The 22898-nt window shown below is 39.1% G+C and overlaps 1 protein-coding gene across 5 annotated transcripts in view; it reads left to right on the forward strand.

Annotated features, from left to right (window-relative positions):
• Window positions 1–340: 340 nt before the first annotated feature.
• The window catches only part of ITGB8 (integrin subunit beta 8), an 82424-nt gene continuing 59866 nt past the window's right edge, over window positions 341–22898 (forward strand). For 2 of the 5 annotated variants that reach the window (XM_004743369.3, XM_013051677.2), the window contains exon 1: window positions 1284–2564. In XM_004743369.3, coding sequence (XP_004743426.1) covers window positions 2438–2564 — 127 coding nt within the window. In that variant the 5' untranslated portion in view covers window positions 1284–2437. Of the gene's footprint in view, window positions 1037–1283; window positions 2565–2607; window positions 2641–22898 lie in introns of those variants that run through there. The other 3 variants (XM_013051679.2, XM_013051678.2, XM_013051680.2) reach the window with 3 other exon arrangements.

Consider the following 22898-nt stretch of genomic DNA (forward strand, 5'->3'; position numbering starts at 1 on the left):
GGGCACTTGTAATTTTCCAGCTGGGTTCTTGGTTTGCTTAGATAATTCTGTGGGTCCCAATGTGCAGTCCACACCTGAAAAGGGGGAGTTTTCAATGTTGTGGCTTATTAACCAGGTACTTTCCATTAACTCAGTTAACAATTAGAAAAAAGAAAAGAAGATAGAAAGACGAAGAAAGCCTCCTACTTGTTTTTTTACTCCAAATATGGAGATGGAAACTATTAAACAAATAAGAAGGAGGGGAAACTCCCCGCATATTTCACCTTGACCTGGCTGGACTGGTCTGATGCCTGTAAGAGGCGGTGCCATATGAAAGACCTCAGGCAAACTGCTCGTGGAAAAATGAGAGATCAGACTTCACCACGGGGAACCACTCCTGCCCCTAGAGGAAAAAGAAACCCTTCACCATGTCTCGGATTGGAAATAGTGCTTTGTTTTCAATCCGGGGGACTGGGTTCCCTCCCTCGGCCTAGAGTGGTAGTGACAGGATTCCAGAAGGCACGCGCCTTCTCTGACAGTTGCCCAGCTTTAATACCCGCTCCCTTTTTGCACCTAAATTTCTGAGCTGCAAGCAGGCAGAAACGCCCTCTCTCGTCCTCTCCTTAGTTTCTCTCTTCTGCTTCGCCGCACTTTGTAACTTCTTTGTTCCGTTTATTAGAAAGGTGACGCTTAAGGTCAAAGGACTCACTGTCACTAGCAAAACCCAGAGCCACCACCAGATCTGGGAAGAACAAGGCTGTCCAGCCCAGGGCTGAGACTCGGAGAGAAGGAGGCGCGAGAAATTTCAGCGAGCAGCTCCGGGTACGGCCTCTGCGGACTGGACCAATTCTCCAAGTGTTGGGGAGATGCCGGACCGTCTTGGGGTGGGGTAAAGGGTGAGCTCCTAATTCTACAAGCAACGTTGGCAGTGCGCACCCTCGGAACAGAGGGTGTTGGGGGCGGGGAGAGCCCTCACCCCCACCCCACATGCTCTACTTTGTACGCTGCAGCTGCCGGGCAGTGAGTATCTCGGAACAAAGGAGCGGAGAGTGCCCGGGTGAGAGGCTGGGGTTTGTGCGCAGCTGCCATTAGTACTGAGCGAGTCTCCATACCGGCTAGGGGAGCGTTGGGGTGCTAGGATTCGCCGAGGAGGGGGAAAGGGAACAGGGGGAGCGATTCTTGTTGAGCAGCTACGCATCAGGAGCTCTTGTGAACGGTGGGCATGACAACTATCAGCGCCAAGGGGGAGAAAAAGAGCTGGAGTGAGCAAAACAAAGAGCGAGTGTGGGCCGCGGTGACTTCATGCCTCACCAATGTCCCGCCCACGCTGCTCGGAGCTGTTGCTGCCGCTGCTGCCGCCGGAGCCGCCGCTGCGCCTGCAGGCGGCCGGGGCGAGGCGCTGGGTAGCGTGGGGCGGTTTCCTAGCAACTCGCGGCCCCGAGAGCGCCCAGCTATCAGCACTTGGGGAGCCCCCCCACCCGGGGGCCGGAGCAGGACCACTGCTCCCCCGCCCCTCGCCAGCCTCGCTTCCCTCTCCTTCTCGCTGGGTGCACCCCAGAGTGCGCCAGCGGCCGGGGTTCTGGACGGCGGGACGCCTCAGCCACAAGCTGGGGCCAGAAGGACGAGGGCACGAAGCTCCCGCCCCGCAAGGCCCGGCTACTGCACCCTCGCGGAACCTCCCCTCCTGTGCTAGCGGCCGTGCGCTCCACTCCCGGCCGAGCCGGGAGCTGCTATGCCTCGCTCTGGGTCCGCGGGCGCCGCTGGGGGCTTCTAGGGTGCTGCCGGAGTCGTTTCCCCCAGCTCTTGGCACCCCGCGCTTCCTCCCTCACCAGCCAGGACAGTGCCGTTTTGACTTTGCCCGCGGCTCAGCTGATGAGGCGGCAAAGCTGTAACTAAGTGGAATTGGCCTCCCTGCCCACCTGTGGAAGAAGCTCGCGTTGATTGATGCGCCATCGACTTTTTTCCCCTTCGGCCTCGCCGGCGTCCCCTCCCACAGATGCAGCATCACCCAGTGATAGTACTTTAGGCTGGTTTTTCCCCCAGGCTTCGGGCTTTGTTTGGGTTTGATTCTGTTTGGCTGTTCACTAAGCTGATTTATGCAGCAGAAGCCCCATCGGCCGGAGAGAAACAAAAGCTCTTTTCTTTGTCCCAGAGCGGGCTGCGGAGCCTTCGCTCGCGTCGCCGCCCCGGGCCATTGACCGTCAGAGGAGGTGCTTCTCGCGGAGATCGCGGGACCCGCAGAGCCGAGCTGGCAGGGCCTCTGGGGCCCTGAGATGCCAAGCAGTGCCCGGGCCAGCGTACCTGCACCGCTTGCTCCGAGCCGCAGGGTCCTCCTGCTGGGCCTGCGGGAAACGTCCTAGAGACACTTGGCCCGCGGGCCCCGAGGTGCGCCCAGGAGTCGCCAGCGCGCAGCCGGAGAGCAGCCAGGCGGCGGGCGCGGCGCGGGCTGCTTTGCATTATGTGCCACTCCGCCCTGGCTTTTTTTACTGCCGCATTTGTCTGCCTGCAAAACTGCCGGCCAGGTCCTGCCACATTCCTTTGGGCGGCCTGGGTGTTTTTAGTTGTTCTTGGACTGGGCCAGAGTGGTAAGTTGTTCTGTTTTCTTTTGTTTTCTTCTCTTCCCCAAAGGTCTGGGGCTGTGACGAAGAACATCCTGGCCAGGTAAGTGGCCCAATGTCAGCCTCCATCTGCCCTGAGAACTTCAGAAGGGAGGGTGTGTGGCAGCGTCCTCCATTCAGGCGGCCCGAGGGAGGCCAGGTGTCAATTACTTCCGCCCCGGAGTGACAGCAATAACATTGTATGAGGAGACTCTGTGTGTTGCCTCTGGATTTGGGGGAAGCAGTAATAGAATGGAAGTTTGGAAAAGTGAAAGGTCATATTTACCTAAGCGAGTTCAGGGGCTCTGCTCCATCCTTGAAGGCATCCTCCTTGATGGCATCTTTGAGGGTACCCCCATCCTTCTGCATGTGGATCCACCTATCACTAGCATTTGATTCAAGGCTTAGGGTACACTGCTACAATGGAAGTGAATTTTCTGGGTTTGAGTCTATGAAAGAAGAGGATGGCTGCATACAAGTTTCCTCTATCATTGTGCTTAGCCCGAATGAATTAAACACACTCGCAAAATACTTTTTAAGTCACCATCTTTAAGTCACCATTTTTTCAGCTGAAAAACAAAAAAACAAAAAACCTAGCTAATTAATCCCTCAATCGGATCAGCCCCTGAGACTGAAACCGTGAGACAGAAACCTAGACCAGGATTGACAGCTTTCAATCCAGGCAAGCCACTTCTATCAGAATTGCCTTGATTTGGAAAGGATACTTTTTTATAATGTATATTGTCCTTATTTTACAAATTAGGACAGTACCTCCCATCCTAAATCACAAAAGCTCAGGTCAAATAGTGTATGAAAAGTTATGTAGGCATTTTGAATTACATGAAAATTTAAGATGGCTGTACTGGATTGTTAGCAAACAGCAAAACATACAGTAAGTAATAGTAGTACTCATCAATCTGGGGTGAGCTCTTCTTAGTTTTAAATATAGGCCAAACATTTATTTTTGCCAATGCAATGATTATTGCCAATTTTTTTTATTTGCTTTATCTGCTTTTAGTCATCAAACCCTTAAATTCTGTTAGCACGTTTCTCTGAACTCGCCTGTTGTAGTAGAGTTATAATTGTTTTGTAGACCAAAATTTTCTCTTATGCTTCGAATTGATGTGCCATGTTTCTGCCTGAAGCTAATAAAAACAATCAAGTCATAATCTTACAAATAAGAGTTTTAACTGTAAATATCCAGTAAGCTTCACTCATTTGTTGCATATATAGTTGTCTAATATTTGTTCCAAAAGATTTACCCAGTTATGTGAAATGAGAGCAATTGGAGTAAGTTTTTATCTTGTGGTTATTTTTTGGCTTATATGTTTATTTCAAAATAAGTGAGATTTGAAGGCATAGGAAATAGTGACGTTTATTATCAATTATCTCTTCAGTGGAACTATGCATTGATTGCAGCAGATTTTCCACTGAGTATAATTCCACCTTGTGTTAATATGTGATGAAGTATTTTTCTAGATTTAGTAAATACACACACATATACACACAAAAGCAAAATGATCAAGGCTGTGTCAACAGAGTATATTCTGTCCCCAGTACCTAGACAAAACATGCTACTTGCCTCTAGAATTTACTACTAATAGTATTTTTTAAATATTCATTGTGCTTGTAAAGATTAGTCAAGTTCTCATGGAATAGCATTGTATTTCCATTCAGTAACTGTAATTGGTTTGAAGTAAATACTATGAATGGGCTCCCTTGCACCTGCAGTTGTAAAAAGGGAATGCTTATCTGAAATCGGAACAAGGCATCCTTTTCCCAGTCGCTGTCAATATACAAAGGTTTCTGATGTATACTGGTTTGCATTACAGTTAAAATCATGCAAAAAATTTAAATTATAGCCAGTACAACTCAGAAAATTAGAGATCAGCTTAAACTGTTGTACTTTCATGATATAGCTACAAGTCTCAAATTATATGTCTTCACAGTGCAAATTAGACGCTTAAAGCAGAAGAGAAATCTAGGTATCAGTTACAAAAGAAATCTTGTTCCTTTGCTCAGTAGTTTACACCAGGGAAATGTTGAGGGCAATAAAGTCATACACAAGGAACCATAAACTGCACAACAGCATAACTTTGGGTTTGATTTTAGAGTAGGATTTATAGGTCCCAAATACATAGTGGACTTATAATAAGGAATAAATGGTGAGCAAGGGGATGTTGTTAATAAATCTGACCATTTTTCTGATTTAGAAAAATGTTTTTCAACTTTCCCTGGTGGAAATCACCAACAACTAGAGAAACAATAACAGTATAAAATGGTTAATGAGTAACTGGAAAACACTAAAGAATACTTAGTGGTTAATATTTGAAGAGTTAATGTAGGAACACTATTGTTTCTGCATTTGCTCACTTTGAAAGGTTAAAAATCTTTTTTACCTAAAGTTTTATATAGCAATATAAGAGTGACAAATTTCAGAAATTACCATTTACTTTTTAAAAAGTGTTAACTATTATTGCCATGTAATTTTACCTTCTGTCCATAATCAAATATTTATTTAAACTTTGAAATAACAATCAGCTGGATTAGCATTGTTTTGTAACTATAACATTATTTTACCACAGAACATATTTCATATCACAAGTGTTCTGAGATTTCTTTATGCTTACCTAAAGTAAGAGGATATTTAAGAGAATCAAGGCTTTATTTTTAGAAGTCCAGTCTTCCAAAATATTTGTACAATAAGCATCCAAATTTATTCTATCTTAAAGCAACTGAGACACTTTCTGATAAAAAAAAAAAGTTAGAAAAAAAAAGTTAGTGCTGTGTATGAAATATATGTATTTCATATATATACACGAAAGCAAAAGAACCGATAATGATTTGGAGAAATTCTGTGCCCCCAAGTGGCTCCTTCACCTGTTAACACATTATCAGAAATTTCACCATGTAATGGATTTCTTAGGGTTAAGTACGGTTTTGACAGTAGGTTTCTTTTCATTTTTAACTTTGTATTTGGAAATTTTCAAACACATACAGAAGCAGAGAAAATGGTATAAGGAATCACCATACCCCCATCACCAGGCTTCATCAAGTATCAACTTAGGGCCAACTTTTTTCATCTCTTCCCCTACTCATTTCATCTCATTCCCCCAGTAAGATTATTTTGAAGCAAATTTCATATCATTTTATCTTAAAATATTTCAGTAAATCAAAGTACTAATAGAGGAGAAACACACTATCATTTGTCTCACAGCATGAATTTTTGAACTGAAATTTAGGGGTACAGGAATATTTACTATGTTTAAAGGAAGAAATGCAGAAGTGACGAAGGAAGCCAAGACAATGACAGTTTCAACCATTTACTTTTCAGTGATTCTGTTATGGCTGCATTAAAAATACTTCTCTTAAAACTATGCATATGTAACAGCTTTTTTGGTATGCATGTATATGAAAAAGAAAAAAATAGCATGAATAAATCTACTTCCCCAGACAAACATCAATGATTTTATTCCAGGTATAACTTGTTTTAGATTTCAGTTTTAAGGATTGTTCCCTGTGTCTCTGAACTCTTCAGTTTTTCTCCTCTCTACTGGGCCATTTATAGCATATGCATATCTATACATGTTGTAATATCTCTCATCTTCTATTTCTCACTCTCCTTTTTAGCAAAAATTCCTTGAAAGAGTTGTCCATTCTTGCTGTCTCCAATTCTCCTCACCTTCTCTTTGAATCCATTCCAGTCAGTCTTGTGTTAATCACCTCTGCAGTGATACCATCCTGTTAATATCACAGTGCCCTCCCTATTGCCACAGCTGATAGCCAGTTTATGGTTTTCATCCCACTGGCCTATCATCTGTCAGCAAGTTGACACGTTAACCACTCCCTCCTTCAAAACACTTCTTTCCTTAACTTCCTGAACTCACATTCTCTTGGTTAAGCAAGATCCTTCTCTCTCTTATGTTGGTTCTTCCTCCTGTCCCAACTCTAAATGTTAAAGTAGCTGAGGACTCAGTCCTCAGACTTTCTTTTCTAGATATATACTGAGTCTTCAGATGGACTAATGCAGTATTGGGTCTTAAATACCACTTGTATGCTGACAACTCCTGTCCTGACCTCTTTTCTGATCTCCAGAGGGGATAGCAAACTACCTATTGGGCATCTCCACCGTGCATCTAAAGGCAAAATCAACCCTAGTGTATTCAAAACCAAACATCCAATTTTCTCCCCCAAGCTTGCTTCTTTCATACTCTTCCTCATCTCACTAAGTGATCAGCTACACTTCCAGTAGTGCAGGGTAACACTTTGGTGACATCCTTGATTTCTGTTTCCCTCACATTCTACAGTCACTTTACCACCTCTACTGCCACCACTATGGCCCATGTGGGCAATTTTTTTGCTTGAACTCTTGAATGCCTATTAAACTGTCTTCTCTACATCACAGTACAGCCAGACTTACCTTTTTAAACTGTGCCTCAGGCTCTCTCACTCCTCCCCTCAGAACTCTACACGGTTTCTCATCTATCTCAAATTGAAGGCCAACTCTACATGGTTTCCAAGATCCTGATGAATTCCTGACCTCACCTTCTTACTCACTTTTCCTCTCTCAATCTGTTTTAACAACACTGATTCTTGCTATACTTTGGATGTACCATGCATGATCTTACCTCCAATCACGAACTCACTGTTCCTCTTCTCCCTGGAATGTGTTTCCATGAGATATATTTCTGATTCCCTCTCCCTTAGTTCTTCCAGATGTTTATTCAAATATCTTTGATCAAAGAAGCCCTCTCTGTTCTCCTTATCAACACTATAGTGCCTCACCCTGGATCTTTTTTTCTTTGATATATTATAGCATCCCCGATATATTATGTATTTGTTTACTATCTTTCTCTCTTGCTCCCAACTCAGCAACTACATTATAGTATATAAGGGAAGGTAGTTTGCTCTCATTTTAGTTATGGAAATACCAGTTATGTAAAAGATGCTCAATACATATTTGTTGAGTGAAAGAATGAATAAGTAAATTTCTTCTCAGTTTTGTCATCACCTTCTCTGTTCATTCCAAGATGAGGCTTCATTTATTCTCTATCAACCTCTCTAATCTTTGTAACGAACAAATGAACTGAAGAATCAAGTCTCACTATATTTATTAGATAATAACAGAATCTTCTCCCAGAAGAAAAATAAAGGTATTTCTATATTTAGCATAAACATGAAAAATTTGCCTAATAAGCCGATTTTGCTGTGATTTTTTTTGTCCATTCATATTTGATAAAAGTTGAATTAATAACTTCTTCCCTTTTTTTTGAAAAGTGTATCATATCTTCAAGTGGTAGAACCATATATATAGGACCCTAAAACATAGGACTGACCAGAGGCACCTGGGTTGCTCAGTCAGTTGAGCATCCAGGCCTTGGTTTCAGCTGAGGTCATAATCTCAAGGTCCTGGAATCAAGCCCCCTATCAAGCTCTGTGCTCAGCAGGGAGTCTGCCTTAGGATCCTCTCCCTCTCCCTCTGTCTCTCCTCTCTACTTGCTCTCTCTTTCAAATAAACAAGTAAATATTTTTTAAAAATAAGATTGATCAGGTATAAAAGAGTTATCTGAGAATCACTAGCTGATTAATTTTTTCCAATGTATGCTTAAGTTTTAAAGATAAATTATTCATTCATGAACATATATATCTGGTAAGCTAATTAAGCCTTAATTAGAGCAAAAACAAAATTAGTTAATAATTTTAATGAACAAAGGGGAATTGGGAAGTATTATTTAAGAGAATAAAGGTCATCTTTGAATAGGTTTTCATATAGGCAATAAAAGATAAATACAATAATTAGTTCTCATTCCAACTTTTTTATGATGCATGAGAAATATGACATAGCAACACTAGATTGAATTTTCAATTTTCTTATTCCCCATTTTGAATGAAACTTTCTCAAAACAAATAAAGTATTTGAGATAACCTCATCTTTGTTGCTCAACAGGTTAGAGACTTTTCTGCCACCCCTGTGAAATTTGACCTGTCCAGGTATATAATTAATTAAGTGTTTGATTCCTCACTTGGTTCACCAGAACCACCACCCACACAGTCATTTTAGTGTTCACTAGTTGGGTGTCAGAAGGTATTGTTTTGATCTAAGTTTCTTTAGACTCTAAGAAACAGTAGCCAATCCTCCGCAGGGCCCATCAGTTTTCTTGAAAAGTAAAAAACCATTTGTTATGTAGTCTTTCTCTTGTTTGTACTTAATAAGCTAAGATGCTCAAAGCATCCCCATTGAAAATGCCTATTGTGTAACATTCTGTCATTTAAATGGTGTGTTTTGCTGGTTTGGGGAGTCTCTTTGAGTAACTCATATAAAAATGGTATGTGACTTGTGATATTATTGAATCTTACCTTATCAAACTGACCTAAGGAAAATGTCTTTTTATATGTTCATCAAATAATATAACAACATTCATAACCGGTCCTGTACTGTATATGTCTAAGTCCTTCTTGGTCCTCAAAACTAGTCCCTGTTGCAGCCCAAATCTATATACATTTAGACTTTTGCCAACATGAGAATGCTTAGCCCTGTGTATCTTCTCTAATTATATATGAAATGCATTCTGTAAGCTTTATATTGATTATAAAATAAAAGCAGTCATAAAATTAATATTTTATGATGATTCACATTGCATTTTATTAAATTAAACAATTAAATTACCGAGTTTAAGTAGGTGACTTATTTGTTACTCTCTAAAAATGTCATTTTTCCAATTAAAACCTAAAGAAGTCATGTAAGTGTGACTTCTATATGTAGTGGAAAGAAAGTATAATGTTCATGTCATGTAAGAAATACCTGGGTAGGGGCACCCGGGTGGCTCAGTTGTTAAGCATCTGCCTTTGGCTCGGGCCATGATCCCAGGGTCTTGGGATCGAGCCCCGAGTCAGGCTCCTTGCTTAGCGGGAAGCCTGCTTCTCCTCTCTCACTGCCCCTGCTTGTGTTCCCTCTCTCACTGTCTTTCTCTGTTAAATAAATAAATAAAATCTTAAAAAAAAAAAAAAAACTTGGATAGCTCTCGCTCTATACATCTCACTGATCTAACTGATTCACCATATTAATTGACTCTTCATACTAATATTTTAAGAGAGGTAGAATTATCATCTCTGTTTTGGAGATGATAAAGACCGAAGCACAGAGGAGATAATTTGCTCAAAGTCACCTAGTTAGTAAGTCGAAGAGATAAGATGTGAACTGTTATGTTGCCTCCTACCTTAAAAAATTTCCGGATGTTACTCTAAGTTATACATTCACTGTGGCTATCAGATGAAGGAGGACCTTCACACACCTGTGGGGATTCCTGGGTCCAACACTGTTAACAACGTTACAGGCACAGAGTAACTAGACATGGGAATATACTGATTTGTGAATTGAGGGCATAATCAAAGCATACCTCTGGTGGAAGCTCCCAAGTGTTCTCAACTCATATTAAATATGCCTCACTATGGTTAGTTTCCTATCATAGTGAGAATGGAGAAAAGACATGTGGCTTTATGGGAGTAACCTGGAATGTAACTGTGCCTCACACAGGATTTCCAATGCATTACAGATGTGTATGACTTGTGGTTATGAGAGAGAAAGAAAAGGGGACTGACCTACTAAGTATTTGGTAACTTGTTCAGTCAAAAGTGTTCAAAGGGACAAAATCACAGTATATGAGTCAGGCTGCTGATCATCATAGGACTTGTGACATTTCTACCTGCTTGGAGGTACTCTATTATAGCTTAATACTCTATATTGTTTAATGTATTCACATTACTTCATTTCCATGAGTTTTAACTAAAGTGGGTAATTTTTTGGCTGTGATTAGCCATGATTAGCAGTATTGGTTGTTTAGTGCATTTCTAGTATGTACTAGGCTAAAGGAATATACTGCTATGTTTTCTTCAGGCATAAGTATTTTTTGTTGATTCTTTTTTGCAATTTTATATTTTTATTTGACAGTCAGCAGTTAGTCTTCATCCATATTGACTATATAAATTTTTGAAGGCTGTGACAGGTATATGGGTAGCCAGCAATGTAGAGCTTAATTAGTGAATCTTTTTTTTTTTTTTAAAGATTTTATTTATTTATTTGACAGACAGAGATCACAAGTAGGCAGAGAGGCAGGCAGAGAAGGAGAGAGAGAGGAGGAAGCAGGCTCCCTGCAGAGCAGAGAGCCCGATGTAGGGCTCGATCCCAGGACCCTGAGATCATGACCTGAGCTGAAGGCAGAGACTTTAACCCACTGAGCCACCCAGGCGCCCCTAATTAGTGAATCTTTATCCTTAGTGTTCTGGACAACCAAATACACATTCAGTGTAGGACATATCTTATTCCTTTGATCCAGAGAGCTCTCTTGAGCCTGGTGTCAATGCACACATCTGGAGTTCCCTTTTCCTTCATGGAAAATTTCCAGGCACTCTTTGTGTGCCTGAGGGGCATGGTTCTTAAAGTCCACTCCATGGATGCACTTGTGAATGCCCTTACTGTATTTCCTGGTCACCATCTCGTTAAGGGCAGAACAGCCCTTCTTATCCTTGTCAGTCTTCTTCGAGGGAGCCATCCAAGGAACACAAGGGATTATGTTCCTTCAGGCAGAAGTTTGATGCTGAGACATCAAAGGCTCTACCTAAGCACTAGGAATACAGTAGAGTGCAAAACAAAATTCTTGCTGTCATGTTGCTTACATTCTGATTGAGGACAAATAATTGTATTATGCTTATATGTATATAATAAATAATTGTATGATAAAATACATATTTTATACATATTTTATATATATATTTTGTCACATATGATATGTATATGTCACACACACACACACACAGTAAAAAGAAGAAAAAATAGAGCAGAATGAGAAATTGCCCTGAGAGAGACAGAATGAGATATGCTGCTATTATATATGAGAGTCAGAGCAGCCTATTTTAAAAAGATTACATTAAACTTCTTAAATTGTTTCTTTCTAGGTCCACTTAAGGCATTTCACAATCTTTCCTATGGTTCAGCTCCTCTAAAAAGTAGGGAAAGGTATGTTAGGATTTCCAAGTTGATAACAATAATAGGAATTTTCTTCTCCTTTGCTATTAAAGGTGATCAAATTCTCACTTATGGCTAGGAAGAGAAAAGATGTAAAGTAGTGAAGGGGTGACAAGATGATAAATAAATGGGTGAGACTAGGTAAAATGTTTTAGGAAAATGGAGATTTTTTTTTTTTTAAACACAACAGCTCTTCATCCATAATGGTTTCTCAAATTTATCTCCTCTTTTTTTTTTTTTTTAAGAATTCATTCATTTATTTGACAGAGATCACAAGTAGGCAGAGAGGCAGGCAGAGAGAGGGGGAAGCAGGCTCACCGCTGAGCAGAGAGCCTGATGCGGGGCTCGATCCCAGGACCCTGAGACCATGACCCGAGCCAAAGGCAGAGGCTTAACCCACTGAGCCACTCAGGCGCCCCATCTCCTCTTTTTAATACAACGCCACTAGAGTAGAGAAAGACTGACATATCCTTCATTCTATGGGTTTCCTAACTGATCTCCACCATTTCAAATCTTTGTCCACATTTTTCCTTCCTGTGGGTCCCAGTGTCTTCAGGCTGTTCCACATGGCAGACAAATTCCTTCCGAAGCATCTCATGCCTAACCCTGTGAATCCTTGTTCACATTCCATTTCCACACCCACCTGTGACCTTCTTAAGAGAGAAACTGCAGAGCACCAGAGTGGTGCAGTGGGTTGAGCAACCAACTCTTGGTTTTGGCTCCTGTCATGATCTCAGGGCTTTGAGATCCAGCCCTGCATTGGGCTCCATGCTCAGCATGGAGTCTGCTTAAGACCACTCTCGTTCTTTCCCTACCCCCTTCCTCTCTCTCTCTCTCTTAAATAAATAAATATTTTAAAAGAGAGAGATCGAAAACTCACTGTTTGTTCTGTGTCTCAATGCCTGGCACAAACTAAGTCCTAATAAACTATTTGATATAAATGACTCAAGGAGTAAGGTGAGGATAATAATGATTAGCTTAAAATTGGGTATCTAAGCAAATAAGCTTCTTTAACTCTAATCATCATTAGAATTTGAACTTTAAGAAACACAGTTTTCTTTTTAAAGTGAGTTCAAGAGATGCCTGGGTGGCTCAGTGGGGTAAGCCTCTGCCTGCGGCTCAGGTCATGGTCTCAGGGTCCTGGGATCGAGCCCTGAATCAGGCTCTCTGCTTGGCGGGGAGCCTGCTTCTGCCTCTCTCTCTCTGTCTGCCTCTCTGCCAAATAAATAAAATAAAAAATCCTTAAAAAATTTTATAAAAAAAGTTAAAAAAAAAAGTGAGTTCTAGGATGAAACTTTTGATGCCATGAAAGACACTTGTTTCTGCTTATTCAGTCCACCCAGAAAGCAGTTTCTTGGCTTTACAGGAAATCTTTAGCAGAGATCAAAATAGAGATGTCATAATTTTATAAAATTGTTTTCCTTTTGAATTTCTGTGATAATTACTTTCATTGTTGACAATTAAGTATAAAAAATAATCCTGATCCTTTACTCTCTATCTATATTTTAAAATTAATTCTATTTAGATCATACAAACTGGACTTTATAGTCATTTACCAAATACTAAAAATGGTATTGAAGACAGACTGTTCTAATCCATTTAACCATTCAGATTTTCTTAATACATCTATAGCTTTGTGTCAAGCACAGTTCTGGGTTCTGGAGGTAAAAGAATAGCAATAGTGAGCAGTTGTGAAGTATTTGCTGTATGCCGGGTACCCTTCTCTGTATATAGGGTAAAAATATATCCTTTAATGCCCACAACCCTCTGAGACATAGGCTTTGATAATTCCCATTTTATAGTCAAGCAGACTAATTAAAGAAGTATTGAATAACTTCTTCAAGATCTCTTTGCTAGTAAGTAATATGACTCCATACCCTCAATCATTACAGACTATCTTCCAGGGGTAAGAAGAGTCCCTCCTCTGGCCCTCCCCACAGTTAGGTTATCCATGCTATAGGACTCTTCCGGCTTCAGTGCCCTACTAGATCATCTCCAGGATTCTCTGCCCAAACAGTCCTGAATTACTTTCAAGGCCACCTTGTGGGTAGACTGTGCCACCTGTATGCCAAACAGAGCTTAGAAATGCACACTGGAGTGTCCATGCTGGCCAGCGATAGGCTACTTGCAATGCAGAATAAAACTAGAAGTAAGAGAGAAGAAGAGCAGATCAAGGGCTGGAGGGGTTTTACACACTGCCAAGTTGCCAAACAGAAATCTAAAGAGTCTGAAATTCTAAATTCAATGTGGCTTTAATATAAAATCAGTGTATATTTATCAAGATAAAATATAACTTATTTTAATGATTCTTTTTTTCCCCAAAGATTTTATTTATTTATTTGACAAAGAGAGACACAGTGAGAGAGGGAACACAAGCAAGGGGAGTGGGAGAGGGAGAAGCAGGCTTCCTGCCAAGCAGGGATCCTGATGCAGGGTTCTATCCCAGGACCCTGGGATCATGACCCCAGCTGAAGGCAGACGCTTAACCGGCTGCACCATCCAGATGCCCCATATTTAACGATTTCTTAGTTAGGGTTTTAACTGTTAAATATTTAGTCCTGTTAGTCCCATCACCATTTTCACTCTTGCTTTGGCCCTAAAAAAGTTAAGGACAGACTTGTATAGTAATTTATATATTACTCTAGGGAGAGTGACAAACAATGAAAACACCAGTGTTTATTGCATAAGAAAAACCACCCTATGTCAAGATGTTTTTATTTGTCAGTAACTAAATGCCTTTTGGTAAACTCTAAGATGTGAACAGATTACACTGAATCCTATTTTCTTGCAAAGTGAGTTACAGTAAGGGTCTAGTGTATGCATATTTTTAATTTAGTTTTTCTTTTTTATTTCCCCTTATTAATTTAAAATATGTCACAGAAAGGAAAATTTTACTTACATGAATTAGCTAAATTTGGCTGAATTATTCAGCTGGCATATATTTAATATCTATAAGTGAATGAATAGGTAAAATAAACATTTCCATACTGCTTTCATGGATTATTTTTCTCCTTAAAAATCAATCTTAATGTGGCCTTCTTTCTGTTTTCAGAGTAAGTAAATTAGTGTAGTTTCTGTATCAAAGAAAAATAATGGAAGTCAAAATGGTTTCCATTGGTATTTTATAAGTTAATTAAAACATTCCTATCTTTCAACAAAAGTACTGGCTGGGATCAATCATTTGAGGAAACTACTAATATTAAACAGGCTTATTAAAATTACCTTCTCAGGATGCCTGGGTTGTTCAGTTGGTTAAGCATCTGCCTTTGGCTCAGGTCATGATCCCAGGGTCCTGGGATAGAGCGCCACAAGTCCCACAAGACCCACAAGTCCCACATCGGGCTTCTTGCTCAACGGGAAGCTGCTTCTGCTTCTCTCTCTGCCTGCCACTCCCCCTGCTTGTACTCTCTCTCTGACAAATAAATAAATAAAATCTTTAAAAATAAATAAGGAAATAAAATTACCTTCCCAATTTTTTAAAAGTTCCCAACTAAAATTAGTTTAGGAAATAAGGATAAGATAATTAAATTAGAATTGCCATGTTAAATTATAGTGGTCTTATTGTATATATACTCAAGATGACTTCTAAAAGTGCTTTTGAGTGGTTGTTATTCAAAGTTCATAAATGTTCATATTTTAGAGCAACAAACAAGATTTTAAAAAGTGGGGGTGCCTGGGTGGCTCAGGGGGTTAAGCTGCTGCCTTCAGCTAAGGTCATGATCTCAGGGTCCTGGGATCTAGTCCCACATTGGGCTCTCTGCTCGGCAGGGAGTCTGCTTCCCTCTCTTTCTCTGTCTGCCTCTCTGCCTACTTGTGATCTCTGTCTGTCAAATAAAAAAAAAAAAAAAGATTTTAAGAAGTGGCCTTCCATGATAACCTTATCAATCAGCCAACCATCATTACTATAGTGGTTTTGGAGATGTGTTATCTCTCTTTCCCAGGTGTTTTTATTATTTTGTTTTACTTTGTTTTGTTTTAATCAACAAATACTATTGTCAAAAACAGAGTCTGTTGCTATTCTAGGTCAGCACTGGTGCAGTTTGATTTTTGAAAACTGCCTCTCAAAATCATAGTCCCTGGGTTGTATGGAGAAAGGAAAAGTACCTGCCAAAGGCTAGTTCAAGCCAAAGTCCATGGGAAAGACCAAGTTTAGAAGTATAGGGAAAGTCTGGTAATGAAGGCAGGAAGATAAAAGAGAAGAAATGTCAGCTCTGAAGAAATAAATGTACCAAATATGTCTTACTAGGTATGTGAAGTGGGCCATGTTGTTTGGCCAGGGATGTTTGATATTTTGCATGGTTTGGGACCCAACTTCCTTTTATGATAGTTGATATTTCAAGATATGCCAACAGTAAAGTGCAGCCACTGTTCAGATACTGTTTGTTACACATATACATATGGTATCAGGGTCCTATCCTCTGAATTGAAGTACAAATGTTTTCCCAGATACAAGTATTTTTTCCTGATTTCAGTGGAGAGCATATAGTTAGTGTAATTCCCTAGTAACTGTGACAGATACTGGGTAGAGAAAGGAGCTGGGTGGAAATCTTCTTCCTTATGGAATGAAGGATTACCACTATGCTCCAGAGTAGATTTAGAATATTATGATGTTGTACAAAGAAAATAATTAAAAGAAAAATTCAAAATTCTACAAGATTAGGCTGACAATAGGTACATTAAGGAATGACAAACTGGGAAATGTCTTTCCTTATTGCCAGCTTGCTAGAAGGCTGGACTGGCTATGCCTGGTGTGGAAGGTACTCATTGATAGCAGTAGGGCAAAGAATGTGAGAAAGTTCCGGGGTGTGTAGGAATTGCTGTAGAGCTGGCTGTTCTAGTTGGAAACAAAAAACTCACTGTAGCAGAACTGTATTGTTGGCAGAAAAAAATGACCTAGCTGGGCTCTTTTATAGTATAAAGCCTACTTCCCAAGGTGTTGCTCTATTGTGTTTGTGTACAATTGGTCTGAACTTCCACTGAATTTATTGACTTGAAAACAAGCAGAACGTAATTTGCAAAAGAAAACCCTCTAGAAATGATAGATGAGGATGAGGCTTAAGTTCCAAGGGAATTCATTTGGAAGATAGTAACACTGGAAAGCAAAACAAAAAAACCCTCAAGAAGAGAGTAAGTTTCAGGCATTCTGAATTTGGTTAAAAACGTCCCTTTTGGGGGCACCTGGGTGGCTCAGTGGGTAAAGCCTCTGCCTTTAGCTCAGGTCATGATCTCAGGGTCCTGGGATCAAGCCCCACATTGGGCTCTCTGCTCAGCTGGGAGCCTGCATCCCTCCCTCCCTCTGCCTGCCTCTCTGCCTACTTATGGTCTTTCTCTGTGTGTCAGATTAATGAATGAAATCTTAAAAAAAAAAAAAAAAATCCCTTTCTGTTGAAAACAAAAACAAAAACAAAAAAAGTCCCTTTTGATGAGTGTTTCAACCATAACCATCTAGACCCAGCACCTTAAGGTGAGGGCCAACGTAATATAATCATAGTGTCTAACCTCTAATCATAGTGCCTTTCCTCTAAAGGAAACACAAGGACTAAATGTTATTAGTACCAGTCTCCAATGCAGAGATGTAGCATGCTAGATACCTCTTGAATCCAAAGCCACAAAATGTTTGGTTACATTTCATGGGATGATGATGGGGCAAGGGAGGGGTGTGGGTTCCTGAGCATGTCCTGCTTCCTCCTGAAGGCAGCATGGCAAGGCTGGAGAATGAGGCCAGGGCTCCCTGTAAGGGTGCACATGGTATTGATATACGTGTCCAGGACTGACCCTTGGCTACTTGGAGGTCAGCATAGCATTGATGCCAGAGGTCAATGCTGTCTGGGAACAGTCATAGACTAGATTATCAGATGATAGACTTGATGGGGCAGAGATATACTTATAGGAATTATTTAAAGTCAGACGTCAGGGGGATCTGGGTGACTCAGTCAGTTAAGTGTCTGTCTTTGGCTCAGGTCATGATCCCAGGATCCTGAAACAGAGCCCCGCATCAAACTCCCTGCTCAGTGGATAGCCTGCTTCTCCCTCTCCCTCTGTATTTCCCCCACCTCGTTCATGCTATCTCAAGTAAATAAATAAAATCTTTTTTAAAAAAAAAAAAGGTCAGATATCATTTTCATGATTTCATGATCCAGTGTCCCTTGATGAGAATATATCTCATAAGAATTTCCACAGAAAACCCACAGTCCTTGGCCCCAGGGATTGCTAATAGTTCTGCCTCAGGTGGAGGCAGTGAGATTTGTGGCTGATTTGGATGATTACATGGAATCAAATGAACCCAAAAGTCATAAGCAAGGGCATGAATACATTGTAAAATTAGGAAAGTGTCTAGTAATAACAAAGATGGGGTGGGTCAAATTAAATAAGAGCTTAGGACTTTGAAAGACTAGAAATTGATACTTTCGAAAGACAGGGAGGTAGGGAGTCAATGAGAATGAAGACAAGACTAAAGGATTGGTTGAAGATTTGCTCAAAGAAAGATGAACTGTGATAAAGCTAAGTTTTGATGAAGGAGGAGGAGTAGCTGGACCATTTGGGGAACATATAGAGAATATGGAACAAGAGCTTCATAGAACAATACAGACTATAGTTTAGTTCATTATATAGTATCACTATTAAATGTCCTGAATTCTCCAATTCTTTGGTCGTTTTATAAGAGAATATCCTTGTTAGGAAGTACACACTAAAGGCAATGAGGTAAAATACTGTCAACTGATATGTTTGTATAAAGGAGTACCTAGTCAAATTCTACCCAACAAAATTAAACTGGACAATTATTTTTTGAAATAGTGCAAGATAATTAAAGTATTATAGAAGGTTAAATTTATATCCTATAAGACAGGTGAAAATCTTTTCATTATAATTCAGAATTTTCTTTGTCTGAACCCAAAAGTAAAATGAATTTCATAAAAAACACTTAAGTATTTGGATCTTCTTTGGCACTGAAGATAGAAGAAACTTTACTGTAGAGAATAGAATATAAAATATATTATTAATGTGTACTTTAACTTGTATTAGTATTATCAGCAATAATAGTATTAATTACTAAGATACTTAATCTTTCATTTGGTATTATTACACACTTCTCTCAATTTTTCATATGGCTGAAGGCTTGTATGAAGTTCCTGGTAGAATATAAAAAAAATTTTTAATTTGAAAAATAATTTTATAATCCAACAACTGAGCTAAATCTGTTTTAAGGAGGTTTAAAATAACTTATCTCTTGATCTGAATGGAAGTCGTATAAATAAGATAGAGTATAGCGATAAATGACTTTAGTTACTTACCCACCAACTAATCTGTAAATATCTATAAGTCAAAGGATTTATGTGATGTGTCATTAGTTTACCTTTTAAAAACCACATAAAGTAATTTAATATTTTTGTATATACTATCAGGAAAGAAATAAATTTCCTCACTGTGCACTCATTATCTTTGGAATAAAAAATACTCCACCTAAGTTAATTTACAAAGCAAATTTTAAACTGTATTGATATAATTTACAGTGACAAACTGCTTCTCTCTAAAGTTCCAATCAATGGGTTCTGACAGATGTATAGGCCTGTGGAACTACTGCTACAACCAGCATAAAGAACATCTCTACTCTTCAAAACCTTGCTGTGCCTCTAAGCTGACAGTGTTAAAACAAAACAGTGAATGATTCTGCATTACCAGGCAACCAGTGGGCAACTGGATGTACCTAATATACAGGTTTGGGGGGAGGAGAGACTTTTAAAATAAATCTTCTATATTATAAATTGCATCTTAAGATATTTCCATAAACTAACAGAACTATGCAATGCTATAAAGCAAATATTCTCCACCAATCATGCTCTTTTAACTCAGACTGTATTTTAAAGTGTCTTGAGAGCACATCAGCCAGGAAGCAAAACCCCAGAAAAGTTAGATTATCAAGCCAAGGTCAGAGAATAGGCAGTTATGGACAAGAAAAAGTTGCCTGCTTCCCTGTTCCAGATTTGGCTTCCTGGACAGAACTAGAAATTCACAAATGGAAATAGCAATTGCAAACACCATTTCAAGTGCTTCTGCCTAATTAGCATGCAGCCCAGAGCTGTCCCCTGGCAAGAGGCTGGGGAAACACAGTTGTAAAAGGATAAGTTCTCTCTTGTGCTGAAAAAGTGCCAACCAATCTAATTTAGGCACTCAGCACTCAATGAGATGTTCAGGCTGGAGCTTCGGTGTTAAAACTCAAAGTTTCCTTGTACATGGAATTAAAATGAATTTTGAAAAGGGCACTGTAGTATTTAGGGAGATCTTTGGCACTAGGGATAGAAAAAACTCCTATTGGAGCAACCTAACATCCTCATCTCAAGAGTAGGACTGATAATAGGAAAAGTAATGACATACTACTGTATGAAAGAATTATCTTAAGGTATATGGGAATTATTATTGAGTCATTACTTAAGGACTAATAATAATTTAATTGGCAAGAGTTTTAAATCATACTTTGGCATAATTGTCTTTATGTTATTCTCTATTCCATATAGGACATTATTCAAGAGAAAAGTCTCTATAATCAGAACTGGGTTCCAATTTGTTCTCTGTAATTTCTAGCTATAGTTACCTCATCTTTACAGATGGGCATGCTTTCTTCATAGGATTTTTCTAAACTTTCAATGAAATAATACATATAAAGTGCTCAGTAGAGGACCCAAAACTGAGTAATCACTTAATATTTATTTTTTATTTTCCCTAATTTATCCTATTGTATATATAGGTTTGCTTTTTGAAGTGGCAGAGGAAAATATAAATACCTTTCTGGACTTTGAAATCTAATTGCAGGAAAGCTAAATGCAAAATGAACTAAAATTCACTTGGGTTCCTAATTAATTTTTTTTTAACAAACAAACAAAATTCTTTATAATATCAAGTGTTTCTTTGTTTTTTCAATCCAAGTACACACCTGCAATGTGACTTCAGGTTTAAAAAAGGTAATGTAGAAAATACATTGCTACTATCCTGGGGCATTTCTTTTATATCCTTGACTATGGCATTTGAGGTTTTGATGTGAATAGCCATGTAATTTTTTTTTTTCTTTTTTAATGGGAGAAAGGAAATTCATACCTGCCAAGAATTGGAGAGGAAAATAGGAAGAGCCCCTGGAACTGTAGTATGTTAGATTAAAAACATTATTTAGAGGAACAGAGTGGGAAACCGGTGAATATTTTGGCTTTTATAAAAAGGGAGTGTGCCTCATAAACAGGACAGTTGGAATGTATGGAAAAGTTCCAGTTAAAACAAGACACAAAGCACATGACTAATATTGCTTTTCCAAGTTAGACAAATGCAGCTTTAACTAGAATTTGCCTCAGAGGGGCCTCTGGAGCCCTCCCTGAATCTTGAGATTTTGATCCTTGTTGAAGTTCTAATTCTAAAGAAGGAAGGCTATACTGGGAGATGCTGTGCTCTGACCCCATCTTTCTTCCCAAGTTTCTCTCACTTCCTCACAAATTTCCCTCAGATGAGTAAGTGTCAGAAGACAAAATGATGTGCTCAGGTAAGGGAGGAACTGCAAAACTGAATTTTATCATCTTCAGGAATAATTCTTGCTATACATAATTGAAAACCAGCTTGGGCCACCAAGAGAAATTTCACTGTGTAGAAAATCATATCAACTGCAAAGTCATTTTTGAAAGCAAACAAGTATTCTATGTAATCTTTCATCTCCTTCCCACATGTAAGAATATATGTCAAAATATATAACATATAACTATCATAAACATAAATATGTTCATATAATAAATCTAAAAACAGTCACAAATTTCAAACATTTCTGAAGTGTACCTGTCCTTCAAAACTTGTCAGGCCCAATTTCACATGAATAGATTCCTTCATCACTAACTCAGGTCATTCCCTTTCTCCTGACTTCCTATCTGTCACCTTAGCATGGACTGCCTTGTTTATTTTTTTCATTTCTTGTTCTACACCCCCAAACTAATGTGCATTTAGAGTAACCTTAGAACTCAGCTCGCCTGGGAAGTTTGAATTTATACCGCTATATGATGTACTTAATAGTGCCCTCTTTCAAATTAAAAAGTGTTCTGATGTAGAGCATAATTTATACAATCGTCCACTGTATACTCCTACCAGATTTTTTTCAAAGCTAAATTAACTAAAGCGTGTGTAAATGAATCACAATGAAAGGCTGCGATGACCTCACCAGACCAGCCTTCTTGTGATGGCCCATTTCAACACAAATGAGTGTCATCAGTGGCTTTACAATGGTTCTTCTTGTAAATTCCATCATGAACTAGAGTTTTGCTTTATGCCATCCCAGCCCACTTTAAATTCTGAATCATGTTGGGATTGCCCCAAATAGGGCGGGGCAGACAGATGGAATGTGTAGCATTGCCTTAACATTTCTTAACCTGCCCAGCATTGAAAGTGGCTTTCCCCCGCTTTTGTTCTCCAAAAATCTTTATAAAACCCTATTGAACTCACATGAATTTTATCTATGTAACTTTTCCCTGAAACATAAAGATTACACATAATAAAAAACCTAATAAACCTGGTTAATGAGAAGAAGAGATTAGTGCTATTTCATAACATTGGCATTATAAGGAAGTTGTGCTCAGTAAAAACTACTCAACCTTATAGGGGCAAAGAATATTTGCTGAATTGAAATTTGATTTAGATCTTGGCAATAAAAAAACAAATGAATTTGGTGGTTCTGCATCTGATAATGGTACATTAGAAAGTACTGTTTCAATTCAGTATCATTCCCGTCACATATTCAGGGTTCTTTAGAAAGAAATTACCCTTGCTATAAAATAAATCAGCAGAACTGTACACCATCAGAAGACCAAATGTAAAGAAAATCATCATTATATGTTGGGTTTTTTTTTTTTCACATTTGAAAACATCAAGATGAATTCATCTAGATATGAACTCAACCAGATATGAGTTCATCCAGTAAGCATAATTATATTTATTGTCTTTTACAATAAATTGGTTTTGGAAATGAAGATTTTTTTTTTAATGTAGATTATCAAGAACTATAAAAACCTAAGACATTAGACTGCCAGGTCAACTTCAGCTTAGACTATCATGTGTTCATCACACATTTACTGAGAATATACCAGATGCTAGACTTGGATACTAGGGATAGAAAAAAAATATTTATAAGCACCTGCCTTCCAGGAACTGACAGTCTCATAGTCTTATTTTTCCAAGGAAAAACAAAATGGGTGTCTCTTCAGAGTGGCTGGTCTATGTCATGTAAAGTAATGTTAGGTTTAACATTTCTAAAAAAGCATTTACATTAATACTGCTCA

Source organism: Mustela putorius, unplaced genomic scaffold, assembly GCF_011764305.1.
Source record: "Mustela putorius furo isolate JIRA1106 unplaced genomic scaffold, ASM1176430v1.1 tig00003845_pilon_pilon_pilon, whole genome shotgun sequence".
NCBI lineage: Eukaryota > Metazoa > Chordata > Mammalia > Carnivora > Mustelidae > Mustela > Mustela putorius.